Source organism: Ornithodoros turicata, chromosome 3, assembly GCF_037126465.1.
Source record: "Ornithodoros turicata isolate Travis chromosome 3, ASM3712646v1, whole genome shotgun sequence".
NCBI classification, from domain to species: Eukaryota; Metazoa; Arthropoda; class Arachnida; order Ixodida; family Argasidae; genus Ornithodoros; species Ornithodoros turicata.
The window spans coordinates 108,041,195-108,058,938 of record NC_088203.1 but is presented as its reverse complement, the minus strand read 5'-3'; the positions used below and the strand labels follow the sequence as shown (position 1 = coordinate 108,058,938).

At 48.9% G+C, this 17,744-nt stretch overlaps 3 protein-coding genes across 6 annotated transcripts in view; 2 read left to right on the top strand and 1 right to left on the bottom strand.

The window, feature by feature from the left end:
- The window catches only part of LOC135389168 (ceramide transfer protein-like), a 32,757-nt gene extending 27,478 nt beyond the window's left edge, over positions 1-5,279 (top strand). The window contains exons 6-12 of the mRNA XM_064619221.1: positions 336-428; positions 973-1,062; positions 1,112-1,186; positions 2,212-2,437; positions 3,144-3,346; positions 3,405-3,531; positions 3,587-5,279. Coding sequence (XP_064475291.1) covers positions 336-428; positions 973-1,062; positions 1,112-1,186; positions 2,212-2,437; positions 3,144-3,346; positions 3,405-3,531; positions 3,587-3,714 — 942 coding nt within the window. The 3' untranslated portion in view covers positions 3,715-5,279. The remainder of the gene's footprint in view (positions 1-335; positions 429-972; positions 1,063-1,111; positions 1,187-2,211; positions 2,438-3,143; positions 3,347-3,404; positions 3,532-3,586) is intronic.
- LOC135389172 (proline-rich protein PRCC-like) lies at positions 4,887-7,823 on the bottom strand. Of its 2 annotated transcripts, none has more exons than XM_064619225.1 (5): positions 7,584-7,823; positions 6,320-6,379; positions 5,932-6,261; positions 5,653-5,850; positions 4,887-5,577 (listed from the first exon to the last, which is right to left on the bottom strand). In XM_064619225.1, exons 1-5 carry the CDS (start codon positions 7,593-7,595, stop codon positions 5,491-5,493), a joined length of 687 nt encoding a protein of 228 aa, XP_064475295.1. In that variant the 5' UTR covers positions 7,596-7,823; the 3' UTR covers positions 4,887-5,490. The 2 variants fall into 2 exon arrangements, with proteins under 2 accessions (XP_064475295.1, XP_064475294.1); XM_064619224.1 differs by lacking the exon at positions 7,584-7,823 and adding an exon at positions 6,460-6,832.
- LOC135389167 (anoctamin-8-like) overlaps positions 6,842-17,744 on the top strand; it is a 44,583-nt gene continuing 33,680 nt past the window's right edge. For 2 of the 3 annotated variants that reach the window (XM_064619218.1, XM_064619217.1), the window contains exon 1: positions 6,842-7,655. In XM_064619218.1, coding sequence (XP_064475288.1) covers positions 7,601-7,655 — 55 coding nt within the window. In that variant the 5' untranslated portion in view covers positions 6,842-7,600. The remainder of the gene's footprint in view (positions 7,656-17,744) is intronic. The other variant, XM_064619219.1, reaches the window with a different exon arrangement.

The following is a 17,744-nucleotide window of genomic DNA, read 5'->3' as shown; positions in this document are numbered from 1 at the left end:
GGGTATGCCCAACTCTTGAGCGATGTAAGCTGTAAATGTTCTTCTGGTTTATAAGCCTAAAAAAAAACATTTCTTCACCAAAAATATAAAATTTTTACATAATAGACAAAAATTGTATCAATACTTTCCAACCTTTTTCTTCTTTGTACTAACTGGATAGTCAAATATCTTATGACAAAATACTGGAAAAAAACTGCTGGAGCAACAGCACAAAGCACAAAATTTACATGTCCTCAAGTGAGGCACAAGTACTAATATGTGTACCTCAAGTAGTACACAACTACTACTGTCATAGAATTTTATTGCGAACTTGTAATTTCATGCCAACTGTGTAGGAAGTGGACAAGCGGAAAAAAGTAGAAGATGCATACAAGCATGCCATGTCCGAGGCACAGCCACCAGTAGTGCTCGGGGGACCAGACTACGAGGTAGGTGCTTTACACTAGAGCCCTGCACCATCCGCAGGATACTTGCGGATTCTGATGAAAAGTTAGCACTTCCTGCGGTGTGTGGATCGGATGCAGATATACCGCGTGCTGTAATTTTTCGACCAGCTATTTTTTTTTTTGTATTGCGCGCCGACAGAGAGTGCATGTTTGGGTTCACCTTTGACCATGCACGGCCAAGACGGGAGAGGAGGCATCTCGAACCACATGAGCACCGGCGAAGTCTCTCCATATCGCGTTTGTTGAAATGTTTACCTTTGCTTGTCGTCCTTCCGTGACAGCATGGAGGCATCCGAAATTATACCAACATATCTTCCTGCGGTCTTTACGCGCCCTACGAAACGTGCAGATTTTGCGGATCGGATGTGGATGGTGCGTTTTGCTCAGCGGATCGGATGTAAACCGTTGTGTATGCCACGGATGCGGATTGGATGCGGTAACGTGTGCGCGGATGCAAAAAATCTCATCCGCGCAGGGCTCTACCTTACACCATCCCTCCAAAGTTGTAATTTGTGTGTATTTACAGGAAGGGCCACACAGCATGATAAACGAGGAGGAGTTTTTTGATGCCATTGACGCTGCACTTGATCGCAATGAACAGCAGGAAGAGGAAAGGGTAAGAGAGCGTTTGTGAAAGTTAGTGTCAAGAAAATGATTTCTTTCAGCGTCAAATCAAGAACAAGGTGAGGGAGCTCTTGCGGCCACCCTCAACGGTGACTCAGCACCCACTCTGGAACGAGGTATTCTTCCTTTCAGATCGATATTAGTGAGAGACCATCACTAACTTGCAGGATTTGCAACCATTTTATGTTTTACAAAAGAACACTACAGGGTAGTTGGTATAGTGTTCATGATGACGAATAGCAGCAGGAAGACAAGGACAGGGTAGAAGTAGACAGGACAACTGCAGTCTCTCAACTCAAGTTTACTCAAGGAACACAGCATCTTAAACGCTAACATCTAGGTCAGGTGATAGTCAGTGACCTAGATGTTAGCGTTTAAGATGCTGTGTTCCTTGAGTAAACTTGAGTTGAGAGTCTGCAGTTGTCCTGTCTACTTCTACCCTGTCTTTGTCTTCTTGCTGCTATTCGTCATCATGAACACTATACTGTAAGCCATAGCAAAATTTAAAATGACACGTATAGCAGATACTAAGCCAACTCACAAGAGATTCAGTGACTGGTGTTGCAAGCATCACATGGGGTAGTTTTTGTTTGAAACGATAGCATATAGAAAAGCGATGCACTCCAGGGGCATAACGAGCCCCTGAAATGTAGTTAGCTTGTTGCTCATCACTGACTAGGGGTAAACAAGTCATCAACAAGTATAACTTGACCCAATTACACATTACAATGATAGACTAGTATAGCTGGCAATTGCAACTTGATTCACTTGAAAATGAAACAATGAGGTAATTGTCGTGTTTTACCTTTGCTCTTTGAACGCTAAACTGTGTCTATGCAAAACTCACTTAGTTATACTGTTGATTATCGAAGGATTCATTGTAAATGTACATGAGTTCTACGGGAGCACGACGAACCCTTCTGAAAGACTAGAGGTATGACACAAATGTTGGTTGCTTATTTATTTCTCCCTGCATATTTTCGTGTCTCATAAAAGGCACAATGTGAAATTGCAACAACAGAAACCATCACATAGTATCACTGTGAGTGTAATTAAGTGAGCAGTTTATGAGGAACATGTATAAAGCACAAAGGCAATGGATTTGATGGGGATATGCCATAAAGAATTGATTCCATTTCAGATTGAGGGCACAACACTGGAACAGCTGAGGTATGCCCTCATGGGTGTGGGTGAGGGTGGCTGGCAGCTGTTTGCGGAAGATGGAGAGATGAAGATGTACAAAAGGGAAGTGGAAGAAGGTGGAGTTGTGTGTGACCCCCTGAAGGCAGTGCATGTCGTACGAGGAGTCACAGGGCATGAGATGTGCCACTATTTTTATAATCCAGATGTGAGATTTGATTGGGAAAGTAAGTAGAGCCAATGCCTTACAAAAACAAGCATTAATTTCGTACTTGTTGTCATCATTGATCCGTTACGGAGCTACAATCAAAATTCCTTTCCTTCCTTCGGCACTAAGCACTCAACGTCGTTTCAGCTTGTGCATCGGTGTTTTTAGCCCATACTGCACATGCCATGCCATGAAGCAGTCCCTGTGAAAAACATAGTACACGTTGCAAAGTGGTCCAAAGAATGTCAAGGTAAATGTTGTCAGTGGAACATTCGCGAGAACAGTTAAGTGAATCGGTATTAAAAAATGCAGTAGTGCGGAAATCTACACAGCCATGATAGGTATGCTCCTGCTGTCTCATTGGATGCCACCAATCTTTGCCTCCTATAGGGATCCCATTTGTTGCCGCCAAAGACAGCTCTGTTTTCGTTGAGTTTTTCTTCTATATGGTAGTGCTGTGTCATACTAATTGCATTTGAGGGAGAGTTGTTTTTGCATTTTAGTGCCCCTTTAAATCATTTTTTTCTCGAAAATGTCATATGTAGTCAAAAGCATTTCACAACATCAAGTGGATCACACTCGTTTTACTTTGAATCATGCGTACTCATTTCATCCATGACTTGAAACCCGAGACGGTCTCATTTCAGTTTAGTCAACGTCGAGGGAAGTGCTAACCTCCCCAAAGCATTATATTTTGCGTGTGGTAAGAAAGGGTGACATTTCAGCAACCTTGGAAACAATGAATGTGGTGGAAGTGCTGGAGCCATCGACAGTCATAGTGCACCAGATCCATAAGCGGGTGTGGCCAGCTACACAGAGGGATGCCCTCTTCTGGTCCCACATGGAACGTATGCCCAATGCTCAGGATCCAGATGCCCATGACATTTGGATTGTCTGCAACAACTCGTGTGATGCCCCAGAGGTCCCTGTATGTCTCTTGTTGTCTGCAGGTAGGCAAGTGTGCTTAAAATAATGTTCCTTTGCAGGTAGGCAAGTGTGTGCGTGTCCGGCTCACGGTGTGTCTCATGTGCCAGACGTTTGTTGATCCCCCACAGCCCAACAGCAAAATTACTAGGGATAACCTATCCTGTAGGATCACCTACTGTTCAACTAGTGAGTACACAAAATGTCATTTTTCTCAGGCTCCAATCAATGTATTTTTCACCAGTTAATCCTGGAGGGTGGGCCCCAGCATCTGTCCTCCGTGCCGTCTACAAGAGAGAGTACCCAAAGTTCCTCAAGCGTTTCACCCAGTATGTCAAAGATCAGACAGAAAGCAAGGACATCATGTTCTAGAATGCCTCCACAGTCATTTTAAAGGGAACCTTCTGTGGTACACTCATGATGACACGCAAGTTCTTCCAAGATGTGTGGAACAAAATGGTGATTAAGTTGGTCTGTACATATAACATCCAGCTGTTCTTCCGCATTGTTGACGACTGATATTTAATGTGTTCATACACCGCACTGAAAGTCAATTTGATTCAAGGGCAAACAAAAGTATTTACATCACCCATGTGATATTATTGCACTGTGTTGACTGCCAGTAAGTGTTTGTGAATCAGTTAATACCAGGAGGGGTTCACCAAAGGGAAAAAAAAAACTATTTGCAGCTGCTTTATATTGAACCTGTTTTCCTAATACTCTGTATTATGATTTTCAAACTTTTTGAAACTAAACTAGTCAGAGTTGCTCATGAAAGACAAACTGCACCTTCTGTTACATTTATCGTTTGTAAATATCTCTCAGAAATCAAAGTGAGTGGTGCTTTCCTTCTTTAAATGGTTTCATTAGTGTTCCTTACACGACTTGAATCTCGATTTTTATCTTTCATAAGTACAACAGGGTGTCTACCAAATTCCCTAACTTTTCCAGGTTTTCACTGCCAATTTCAGGCAAATTCCCTGACAAAAACAAAAGAGAACTTGGTGCCTGCTCCTACATTTTGATACAGATCCCCCATAAAACGGACCATTTATTAAGTATATTAGTGAGGCTACCCTACATTTCTACCTCAGAGCTTGTCGCCACAGGTCGCACTTGTCTGCGATTTTCCCTGACAATCCCCTGACTTTTCCAGGTTGGTAGACACCCTGTACAAGCTTTAAATGAAGCAAAATACTGATGGAATTTGAGATTTGGTAACTTGGTGCATTCTAAAGGTGCATTCTAAATGCTGAGTATTTTGCCTAGCTGAATGGAATTTTAAGCTTTAACTTACCAAAAAGTAATTTAGTATTCCGATTTGTTTTTAATTACGGTGAAAAAATAAGCGTTTTTTTTTTTTTTTTTTTTAGTTTAACTCCCAAAATCTTGCACAAATGCGTGAATTAAAGAAAGGTGGAGTCGATATTGCAAATCTTTGAAATGCTGCCAAATTATTTTGATACTAGTTATGGCAAAAGTCTCCATGGAGGTGTACATTACTAAAACTTTCAAACTCAACCAGCATCATATTCTCAGACCTGTAGGTTTCAAATATCTGCTGTTTATTATGTGATAATGATAGGAGACATCCAAAATCTTTGTAAAATAACTTGTTCCTCTTGCAAGTTAAATCCAACTTAGAAGGGCTGGCAAATGGTTACAAGTTCATTGTGTATGTTCAGCATCGGTAGTGTAGCAGATTTTATTAATTTTAGTGCAGGTTGCTGACACTTTGAGAGGGCAAAAAAAAAAAAAAGCCACTTAGAGAGGTGCACGATAGTTTTGTGGAAAAAAAGAACACCTCATGGCCTTTGAAATCCTTTTATACTTTCAAGCTTTTTTCTACGGCAAAAGAAAAGGAAATTGTCTAACCTCGTATGTTGAATGTGCTTTTGTAAGAAAAGTTATGTGCAAGAATAACTATATAATCGTTTGCTTCTCGTTAATATCTGGTGTAAATAGTTGGTAATACTGCTTGCAAAAAGAGGCTACATTAAAAATGACAACATATGGTTGCTTGTGCAACCCTAATGAAAAAAATGTTTAGGAGTGCTGATACCCACAAACGCTATCACTTTCTGCACATGTTCCACCTTGACTGCTTAGCGGAAATGTCTTTTCAATTTGCACACTTCCTCGGGACAGCTAAAATCCATACTTGGCTTGTGTCTGCTTCCGAGTCATTCGGTTCTGCGCCCACATGTTCTTCAGTTCTTGTTCACGTTCTTTGGCCTGGAAATGTCAACATTTTTAATCTTTGAATACTGCTACCACACACATTCATAATTCCAGCCAATCATTTCATACCTGTTGAGCCAAGTAGGTGATCTGATGTTTGCGACGATGCATCTGAGTGGTGTGGAAGTCATTGTTGTCTTTGGGACTCTGGTACGTCTGCTGTTCTGTCAGGCCCTTCACCAGGACCTGGGTCTTGTCCATTTGATCCGCCGCGCTCACGTCAATGATGTGGATCTCTTCGTTCCGACGACCCCTCAGACGCACCAGCTACTCGGAAGAAATTCCTTTGTTCACTTTTGTGGCTATTTAAGTACACTCTGTTCTGGGTAGATAAAAATCCTACCATACCGCTCCATCATCCAGCATAACATCATGTGCAATGGTTCCTGGCTCGTTAGGCTCAGACCAGACAATTTTTCCTTTCTTGCTTGTTTCTTCCTGAACATCATCATCCCCTATGGAAGACGTCTCCTCAACATTCTTGGGTATCTGTGGTGGTTCACTGAACGAGAAGAATGTTGAAGGTATGTCATCATCATCTTCATCGTGTTGGGTAATTGTCGGCCGTCCACTTGTGGATTTCGTTGCAGCCTTCTTGAGGACATGAGGCATCAACTGGGTAGAGCAAAGCACCGAGTTCTGTGGTGCCGGAAGGAGTTGGACAAGGCCAGATCCCGTCTGCGATACAGGGATGGTGAATAAACTTTGATTAGTTTCCCGTTAGATTACAATATACCTGGGACGGCTTGAATTTCTTGGAGCTGCTTCTGCTTTCCTCTTCATCATCGTCGCCAAACTAAAAGGAGAAAAAAAACTCACTGCATTGTTTCTGCGACTGGGTGTCCAGAGAACACCCACTGCGTGGCTTCAACCAACATCATTCAACGAAGGTATGAGGATTTTGGTTCGCTTGCTCTTGGATGAATGTCGCACGGCGATACCATGCAGAGAACAGTCATCCGCTGGTGACGGCAATTTCGCTAACAGGTTGCCCAAATTAGACGATCCACCAGACACGGGGTCCGAGGTGGCATCTTCGTCCGAACTGTCACCGTATGCCACTAGAGACATGCCCGAAAACCCATAAAGTTACAAGCGACACTACAACTAGAGTCACTGTGAGGATCAAGCCGCCATTAGAAACGAAGATGGCGACAGGGTAAATTTCCGGTTCCGTTTTTCATGCCAGCGAGGAGCCACCATAGCACCAGAGAGGTGTGACGGAGGACGGAGCACAATGGCACAGAGGTAGTGGGTGGGTGGGTGTGTATGCCGTTTTCGTCGGCGGCGGCGTTGAGGAGAGAGAGCGAGGGATGAGGCGGGAAGAAGCAGTACCGTACAACTTCAAGCGCGATTTACGTTGCTAGGAGGGAAGACACGTGTGTACTTCGACGCGCTCAATGTAATCGCGTTTATGTTTATTCGCTCATTCGCTCGCTCGGGGGCGAACGGCTCGGAGCGCCGACTTTTGACCTACGGGCCTACAGCCTGTTGTCAACAGAGAGAGGGCGCAGACAAGCTGGTTCATGATGACAAGGAATGACTGAGGAAATTGTTGTCTGTTGTTCATTTCCCTGCCTCGGGTTGCATCCTTGTCAGCCTGTTGTGTTGTTGCTAAACTGAGGGAGTTCCAAGCTCAAGGATGAAGAAACTTCGTGATCCCCATAACGCGCATCACTTCGCCCGTGATTCGCCACGAGCTCTTGCGCAAGCCTACGAAAACGTCTTTTGGAGTTGGCCAACTTCAAATATTCAAATGTGACGGCTTTTTGGGCGGTGCCACGACGACCCTGACGTCAAACTAGGCTCCACCTACAAGGCGACAAAAGATCAAAGAATGTCCAAACTCTCTCTATGAGCGGCTCTGCGCCGTCTGCGTCAAAGCGAAAGAAGCTGAAAGCACTGAAAGTGAACATGTTCGAATACTATGAGCAGCGATATGAGCTATGAGCAAGGTGAATCGTATTGCAGCCAATATGTGATCAAGTCATTTCACTGACCTCACTGCACATTTGGAATGGAGCCGAAGCTTCGGAAGCGGCGTAAAGCGACTCGATTTTCACTTTCGGCAGGTGAGACTATATAGGATACATTTACTGCCGCAATTTCATCACACAAAAATTGTTGCACGTGTGCGCTCTGAAGAAGTGGAAAATATGTAGCTCCCGGTATAGTTGCGCTTATATCTTCCTCTTACGTGCTTCACGTTCATCCTGCCCCAGGCGGACGCTCGCCTCAAGCGTACGGCTCTGATTATACATGTACTACTGAGTAGTGTACGTAATTAATCACTTAATTACTCCAAGACAACGATTTTTTTTTCACGCCATCTGGCGAGCTCGGTGACCACTACAGGGGACAGAACAACACAATCCTTGAAGAGAGGAACTGGGACTGCAAAGACTATATGTTAGTGTTCAAGATAGTGTAGTGTTTTTTGTATCGTGTGTGCGTGTTTCTTTTCTTTTTTTTTCTTTCCTGAGGCGTTCTATAAAGAACGCCCGCCCTGTCGCAAAAGGGAACTAACTACGACATTCCGAGTTGCTCGCTGTGTGAAAGGGTCCTATGCAGCTGCGCGCAACTGTTGTGGAAATCGTATGTGTTGCAACAGAAAGTTGCATCGTGTGAACCGACCCTAGTTGTTATAGTTGACAGTATTTGTGTTATATAGTCTCTTGCGTAAAACTATGAGCTTCTGGTATGCCGAACATTGTCATAGTTAATTCAGGCGTCTTACAACTCCCCCTTAAAATAGAAAATAAAAGCTACCAAATTGGTCGGGAAAGGGAAAAGCCTGCAGCTGTGGCCAACAGTTCCGCTGTCCGTAGTCAAGCATGTCGTGGCTAGAGTACCTGCCTATGTTGTGTTCTGCTCCTGAATAGATGCTTGATGCCAGTCTAATATGCCGTATATCTGATTATAGTGATGTTGGCACACACATATGGTATTTACACATTACACACATACACAAGGTTTCTATTCCAGCAGCACCAGCTACATGAACGCAAGCTTGTGCATTACATTTTGTGGTCTAGCTATTTCCAAGGCTAGACTGTAATTTGTAATCCTAGACTTTTTGAATCCTGTCGTCACTTCTGGCTCACAAATGCGGTTTCTTTTTCTTTTTTCTTTTTTTGTGTGCGTTATTTTTACTTTTTGCTCCTCTCGAACACTCCTCTTTCGTAAGCAAAATGGACAACCTAGTCGCGGTAGAAAAGGTCTGTGCTTTGGAAAGAGACAATTCAGCAGATAGAAATTTATAACAAAATTATTTAAACTACAGCAGGAAGTAATTGTTACATGAGTACAAGTTTCGGTTAAGTGTAATGATATTACGATTACTCATTTTGAAATTATGTAAGGTAAAATATTTAATCACAGTAACTTAATTGCTCGTAATTAGTTACTTGATAGCCCTTAATGAGTAAACAAATGGGTGTGACTGCAACAAATAAAAGCTGCACAAGAATGTCATTTTGAGCAATATTGCGTCGGCACATTTGAGTAGAAACTTGAGACTGTAAATAGTCGATGAAATTGAAGAAAATAATGTGCCACTTGCAGCTAGAGAACACCTCCTCTACCGACCTGAAGTGTGCGCCAGAAACAGTCTCCCGTATCGGGCAGTGGCAGATGTAGTCTCTGAGAGGAAATTTGCTTTTCATATTGTAGTCATCACCATTTTTTGCCCCCTTTTGTATCCTGTTCTTCCCACTTTCAAAGCCCTTTGCTCTGGACAGAGTCCCTTATATTCCAGTATCTCCTCCTCCACACCTGTTACATTCTATATTAATGCGTCCGTAGCATACCTGTCCTCATTTCGAACAATAGTGCGCACTTGCCCACAAATTGTAGAAAATTGTCTCTTTTGCAATATTTTTCTTTCTCTGCCTGTACATCTCAAGTGCGGGTTTCCTCTGCATCAACATTTGACACTTTTTGGTCTCCGCTTCCCTGACTCTAGTTTTTGTACTTTTCCTCTCCTACTCTTTGGTGCACCTAACGTACTTAGCTGAAAGGTCCTAAGTTCTCTTTCTCCATTGTGTGTCGATATTCCCAAGATATATATATACACACCAAAGTCCTTGCCCAAATCTTGTTCCCTAGTTTACTTATTGCCTCTTGGCCTTCAAATGTACATATATTGTGGAATATTTAGCTGCTTTTGTTCTTAACATTCCTGAAACAACATCATCTGGAGTTGTCGAAAGTTGACTCCAACTGTATTTCCTTTTTATGTGCACTACAAGTGATGGTATCACCTACATCTTACTTGTCCAGAGTGTAGTCTTATCCTAGTCTGAGTTTTTCTTCTTGCTGTCCTTGTCACGAGTTAGACGGGATATTGTCTCGAATTTTGCCCGGTACATGGAGACATAGCTGGGCAAACACACTGATGAGGGGCCCCATGAGTTCCTTCACCCTCACACCTATGAGGTGAGGGTGAGTGGAGGGAGACCTACCGTGAGTGCACTCACGAGCCCTTGCCCCTCATGAGACCTACGTGAGTGCACTCATGAGGCCTTGCCACTCATGAGACCTACCTACGTGAGTGCACTCATGAGGCCCTGCCACTCATGCGACCTACCGTGAGTGCACTCATGAGCCTTGCCCCTCATAAGGCTTACCGTGAGTGCACTCATGAGCACTTGCCCCTCATAAGGCCTACTGTGAGTGCACTCATGAGGCCTTGCCTCTCATGAGACCTCCGTGAGTGCACCCATGAGGCCTTGCCCCTCATAAGGACTACCGTGAGTGCAGTCATGAGGTCTTGCCACTCATGAGACCTACGTGAGTGCACTCATGAGGCCCTGCCACTCATGAGACCTACCGTGAGTGCACTCATGAGCCTTGCCTCTCATAAGGCTTATCGTGAGTGCATTCATGAGCCCTTGCCCCCTCATAAGGCATACTGTGAGTGCACTCATGAGGCCTTGCCCCTCATAAGGACTACCGTGAGTGCAGTCATGAGGTCTTGCTACTCATGATACCTACCGTGAGTGCAGTCATGAGCCCTTTCCCCTCATAAGGCCTACCGTAAGTGCGCTCATGAGACCTTACCCCCCATGAGACCTATGTGAGTGCGCTCATGAGGCCTTGTCACTCGTGAGACCTACCGTGAGTGCACTCATGAGCCCTTGCCCCTCATAAGGCCTACCGTGAGTGCACTCATGAGGCCCTGCCCCTCATGAGACCTACCGTGAGTGCACTCATGAGCCTTGCCACTCATAAGGCCTACCGTGAGTGCACTCATGAGCCCTTGCCCCTCATGAGAACTACGTGAGTGCACTCCATGAAGCCTTGCCCCTCAGGAGACCTACGTGAGTGCACTCATGAGCCCTTGCCCCTCATAAGGCCTACTGTGAGTGCACTCATGAGGCCTTGCCCACTCATAAAGCCTACAGTGAGTGCACTCGTGAGGCCTTGCCCCTCATGAGACCTACGTGAGTGCACTCATGAGGCCTTGCCACTCATGAGACCTACCGTGAGTGCACTCATGAGGCCTTGCCACTCATGAGACCTACAGTGAGTGCACTCATGAGGCCTTGCCACTCATGAGACCTACCGTGAGTGCACTCATGAGCCCTTGCCACTCATAAGGCCTACGTGAGTGCACTCATGAGGCCTTGCCACTCATGATACCTACCGTGAGTGCACGCTTGAGCCCTTGCCCCTCATAAAGCCTATCATGAGTGCACTCATGAGCCCTTGCCCCTCATAAGGCCTACTGTGAGTGCACTCATGAGGCCTTGCCACTTGTGGCTTGTCGCGGAGAGAAGTAGACAGGCAGACAGCTTAGGAGGCAACAGAATCAGGCTGCGCCCGGCTCGCTAAGAACTCGAGCCCGTGAGCGCGCGTCAGCGTTTATTTTTGGCGCGTATCTTCCGGTGGCGCCGACCTGCGGCTGCTACAGGGCTCCCCCCCTCAGAGTGGAGGCGACGTGGGGCTGTGGACACGAAGTGGAGCTGCCCAAGTAACTCTGCGACGAGGCTTCGGAGGAGATAAGGCGGGGGAGTCCTCGCCAAGAGCGAGTGGGGGAGCGGGGGCGACGGCTTCAAGGTAGGCCGGCTTGAGGCGGTCCAGCGAGACGACTTGGCGCTGGCCCGCGATGTCGATGGTGAAGGTCTTGCTGTTTCGGGAGAGAACACGGTAGGGGCCATCGTAGTGTGGCGAGAGCGGCTTCCGGACAGCATCATGGCGCAGGAACACGTGGGTGCTCGTGTTGGGGTCTGGGTGGAGGAAAACTTTGGAGGGGGGCGGCGACCTGGAGGGAACCGGCGCCAGGCCACGAAAGAAACGCCGGAGCTGCTGGACGTACTCGGCCTGAGGAAGAGAACGTACGCTGTCGGGATCGCTCCAAAAGTCACCAGGAAGACGCAGTGTCGTCCCGTAAACCAGCTCGGCTGCGGTGCAGGAGAGGTCCTCCTTGAAGGCCGAACGGATGCCCAGCATGACAACAGGCAAGTGATCCACCCAGCTGGTTTGGGCCTCGCGAGCGATGAGCGAAGCTTTCAGCTGACGATGAAAGCGCTCGACGAGGCCGTTGGAGGAAGGGTGGTATGCCGTGGTGCTGATATGGTGAACACCGAGGAGGGCCATCAGGTTCTTGAAAAGGGCACTCTGGAATTGTCGGCCCTGGTCTGTGGTGATGCGCGTAGGACAGCCGTAACGGGCGATCCAAGTTGAAACGAGGGCGCGGGCTACGGTATCCGCCGTGATGTCACTGATGGGGACGGCTTCGGGCCAGCGGGTGTAACGGTCGACAATGGTTAGTAAGTAGCGTTGGTCTCGGGACGGTGGTAAAGGGCCCACAAGGTCGACGTGGATGTGACGGAAGCGACCGTCGGGTGGGGGGAAGTGGCCAGGAGGGGACTTAGTATGGCGAGTGACTTTGCTCTTCTGGCAGGCAGTGCAAGATCTTGTCCAGCGGCGGACATCGGTGTTTATACCAGGCCAGACATAACGTGAGCACAACAGCCGCTGCGTAGCCCGGATGCCAGGATGACTAATGCTGTGCAGCGCCTCAAACGCGGAGAAACGAAGCGTAGAGGGCAGGTACGGACGAGGCGCAGAACCGGAAACATCACAAGCGATACCGCAAGGTGCAAGAGGCAGGGAAACATACTCCAGACGGAGGGAAGATTGGGTTGTGCCAGGAGACAACAGGGATTGAAGCTCTTGGTCGCAGGCCTGCGCAGCTGCGAGAGCATCGAGTGTGAGAACAGGAGCAGAGATAGCCTCGATGCGCGAGAGAGCGTCCGCCGCTTGATTGTCGGTCCCGTGAATGAAGCGAATGTCCGTGGCGTACTCGGAAATGAAGGAGAGGTGACGAAGATCAGTAGAAGGATAGGTCGTGCGGTTGGTCTTGAAAACAAAAGTCAAAGGCTTATGATCTGTAAGGACGTGGAAATGGCTTCCGTCTATGTAGTAATGGAAATGCTTGATGGCGTAATAGATGGCGAGAAGTTCGCGGCTGAAGGTACTGTACTTCTCCTCAGATGGTTTCAGGCGCTGGGAGAAGAAAGCCAGTGGCCTCCAGTCCGTGGAAGAAGATTGCTGGAGCACAGCACCGACAGCGTGTGTTGAGGCATCGACCATGAGCCGAAGTGGGGCCGAAGAAACGGGATGCACCAACATAGTGGCATTGGCCAAAGCATTTTTGGCTTGGAAGAAAGCTTCTTGAGCTTCAGTAGGGAGGTCGAAGGGCTGGTTAGTCTTTGTGGAAGCACGAAGCAGGTCCGTGAGTGGCCGGAGGAAGTAGACAGGCAGACAGCTTAGGAGGCAACAGAATCAGACTGCGCCCGGCTCGCTAAGAACTCGAGCCCGTGAGCGCGCGTCAGCGTTTATTTTTGGCGCGTATCTTCCGGTGGCGCCGACCTGCGGCCGCTACAGTCTCATGAGGGGCAAGGCCTCATGAGCACACTCACGGTAGGCCTTATGAGGGGCAAGGGCTCATGAGTGCACTCACGGTAGGTCTCATGAGTGGCAAGACCTCATGACTGCACTCACGGTATGCCTTATGAGGGGCAAGGGCTCATGAGTGGTAAGGCCTCATGAGTGCACTCACGTAGGTCTCATGAGAGGCAAGGCCTCATGAGTGCACTCACAGTAGGCCTTATGAGAAGCAAGGGCTCATGAGTGCACTCACGGTAAGCCTTATGAGGGGCAAGGCCTCATGAGTGCACTCACGTAAGTCTCATGAGTGGCAAGGCCTCATGAGTGCACTCACGTAGATCTCATGAGGGGCAAGGCCTCATGAGTGCACTCACGGTAGGCCCTATGAGAGGCAAGGGCTCATGAGTGCACTCATGGTAGGTCTCATGAGTGGCAAGGCCTCATGAGTGCACTCACAGTAGGCCTCAAGAGTTGCAAGGCCTCATGAGTGCACTCACGTAGGTGCCATTAAGGGGGAAGAACTCACAAGAGAGCTCACGGTAGGCCTTATGAGGGGCAAGAGCTCATGAGTGCACTCACCTCGGTCTCATGAGGGGCAAGGCCTCATGAGTGCACTCACAGTAGGCCTTATGAAGGGCAGGGGCTCATGAGTGCACTCACAGTAGGCCTTATGGGGGTAAAGGCTCATGAGTGCACTCACGGTAGGTCTCATGAGTGGCAAGGCATCATGAGTGCACTCACAGTAGGCCTTATGAAGGGCAAGGGCTCATGAGTGCACTCACAGTAGGCCTTATGGTGGTAAAGGCTCATGGTGCACTCACGGTAGGTCTCATGAGTGGCAAGGCATCATGAGTGCACTCACGATAGGCCTTATGAGGGGCAAGGGCTCATGAGTGCTCTCACGGTAGGTCTCATGAGTGGCAAGGCCTCATGAGCGCATTCACGTAAGTCTCATGAGGGGCAAGGCCTCATGAACACACTCACGGTAGGCCTTATGAGGGGCAAAGGCTCATGAGTGCACTCACGGTAGGTCTCATGAGTGGCAAGACCTCACGACTGCACTCACGGTAGTCCTTATGAGGGGCAAGGGCTCATGAGTGGCAAGGCCTCATGAGTGCACTAACGGTATGCCTTATGAGGGGCAAGGGCTCATAAGTGGTAAGGCCTCATGAGTGCACTCACATTGTCTCATGAGAGGCAAGGCCTCATGAGTGCACTCACAGTAGGCCTTATGAGGAGCAAGGGCTCATGAGTGCATTCTCGGTAAGCCTTATGAGGGGCAAGGCCTCATGAGTGCACTCACGTAGGTCTCATGAGTGGCAAGGCCTCATGAGTGCACTCACGTAGATCTCATGAGGGGCAAGGCCTTATGAGTGCACTCACGGTAGGTATCATGAGTGGCAAGGCCTCATGAGTGCACTCACGTGGTCTCATGAGGGGCAAGGACTCATGAGTGCACTCACGGTAGGCCTCATGAGTGGCAAGGCATCATGAGTGCACTCACAGTAGGCCTTATGAGGGGCAAGGGCTCATGAGTGCACTCACGGTAGGTATCATGAGTGGCAAGGCCTCATGAGTGCACTCACGTAGGTCTCATGAGGGGCAAGGACTCATGAGTGCACTCACAGTAGGCCTTATGAGGGGCAAGGGCTCATGAGTGCACTCACGGTAGGTCTCATGAGTGGCAAGGGCTCATGAGTGCACTCACGGTAGGTCTCATGAGTGGCAAGGCCTCATGAGTGCACTCACGGTAGGTGTCATGAGTGGCAAGGCCTCATGAGTGCACTCACGGTAGGTGTCATGAGTGGCAAGGCCTCATGAGTGCACTCGCGTAGGTCTCATGAGGGGCAAGGGCTCATGAGTGCACTCACAGTAGGTCTCATGAGTGCACTCATGTAGGGCTCCTGAGGGGGAAGGGCTCATGAGTGCACTAACGGTAGGTATCATGAGTGGCAAGGGCTCATGAGTGCACCCACGGTAGGTATCATGAGTGGCCAGGCCTCATGAGTGCACTCACGGTAGGTATCATGAGTGGCAAGGACTCGTGAGTGCACTCACGTAGGTCTCATGAGGGTCAAGGGCTCATGAGTGCACTCTTGGTAGGCCTTATGAGGGGCAAGGGCTCAAGAGTGCACTCACGGTAGGTATCATGAGTGGCAAGGCCTCATGAGTTCACTCACGTAGGTCTCATGAGTGACAAGGGGTCATGAGTGCACTCACGGTAGGTCTCATGAGTGGCAAGGCCTCATGAGTGCACTCACGGTAGGTCTCATGAGTGGCAAGGCCTCATGAGTGCACTCACGTAGGTCTCATGAGGGTCAAGGGCTCATGAGTGCACTCTTGGTAGGCCTTATGAGGGGCAAGGGCTCAAGAGTGCACTCACGGTAGGTATCATGAGTGGCAAGGCCTCATGAGTGCACTCACGTAGGTCTCATGAGGGGCAAGGCCTCACGAGTGCACTCACCGTAGGCCTTATGAGTGTGTAGAGGACGATGGTCTTGCTCTACATTTGGTGACCCGAACAACGAACACCATGTTCGGTGTAATTCGGCCATTCAACATACTAAATTTTTCGTCGGCAAACCAGCAGCTCCTCCATCGCATGCGGCAGCTGCTTGGCAGCGCAGCCGACACTCAGCTTCCAATATTGAGGGAGCTTTTCCTCCAGAGACCACCACAGCAAATGCGCATGGTGCTAGCGGGCTCAGAAGAGGTTTCCCTTGAGCACCTCGCTCAGCTTGCGGACAGGATTATCGAGCATTCCTCACCATCTATCGCGCCTGTCTCCCGTGCAACTCCCGCTACCTCTTCCTGCGCCGTTGACGATGTTATTGCATCGCTGCAAGAACAAGTCGCACGACTGTCGGATGCCGTCGAGAGTCTGCGCTCTGATTTTTCTAGCCGATGCCGCACTCGACGCTCTCCTTCTCGCACCCGCCGCCGTTCTCCTTCTGCTCACGCCGATGAGCAGCGCCCGTCCAGCGATATTTGCTGGTACCATCAAAAATACGGCGACAACGCGTTCAAATGCACACGGCCTTGCTCTTGGTCGGGAAATGCGGAGGCCGGTTGATAGTGGCGGCCTACGACTCCGGCCCTCCAGGAAGCCGCCTGTTCTTTGTCACCGACCGAATTGCGAGGTACCGCTTCTTAGTGGACACCGGAGCTGAGGTCAGTATTGTACCTCCCACGCGATCTGACCGCGCCCGTGGACCGTCCACTTCGAAACTCCAGGCTGTCAACGCTTCCCAGATCTCGACATTCAGCCTGCGTTCCCTCGCCATCGACATAGGACTTAGGCGCCTCTTTCAATGGGTGTTCGTCATAGCCGATGTCCCCTACCCCATCCTGGGGACCGACTTTCTTCACCACTTCGGACTTGACATCAGCATTTCCCGCAAGAAGCTCGCTGACTCGACAACTGGCCTTACAATCTCCGGCGTGCCTTCCACCCACCCAAGTATGGGCATTCGAACTGTGGTCCCCACCTGCTCCTACGCTGAGCTGTTGCTCGACTTTCCGGCCATCACGAAACCCTGCAACTTGGCCATTCCCCCTAAGCACGCCGTCTTGCACCATATCATCACCACTGGTCCGCCGGTAACTGCTCGACCGCGCCGTCTCGTTGGCGAGCGGCTGAATATAGCGCGTCGGGAGTTTGACCACATGTTGCAGCTTTGGCTGATTCGACCCTCTTCCAGCCCCTGGTCATCCCCGCTACACATGGTCCCGAAAGCCTCCGGAGACTGGCGCCCGTGCGGCGACTACAGAGCCCTTAATGCCGCCACCGTACCGGACCAGTATCCACTTCCACACATTCATGACTTCAACCTCGACCTCGCCAGCGCGACCACCTTCAGCAAAATTGATTTGGTAAAGGCCTACCATCAAATCCCTGTGGCGCCGGAAGACATTGCAAAGACAGCTATCATTACACCGTTTGGCTTTTTTGAATTCGTGCGCATGCCATTTGGGCTACGTAATGCGGCCCAATCCTTTCAAAGGTTTATGAACGCAGTGGTGCGGGGTCTCCCGTTTGTCTTCGTTTACCTCGACGACATCCTGGTTGCTAGCAAGACCCCGGGAGAACACAAGCACCACCTTCGTCAACTTTTCCAAAGGCTGGACGAGCATAGCTTAGTCCTCAACCCCGTGAAGTGTCTTTTCGGCCAGTCTTCTCTGGAGTTTCTGGGGCACCTGGTTTCCCAGGAAGGCATCCGTCCCCTTCCTTCAAAGGTTCACGCAGTGCAGGATTTTCCCATACC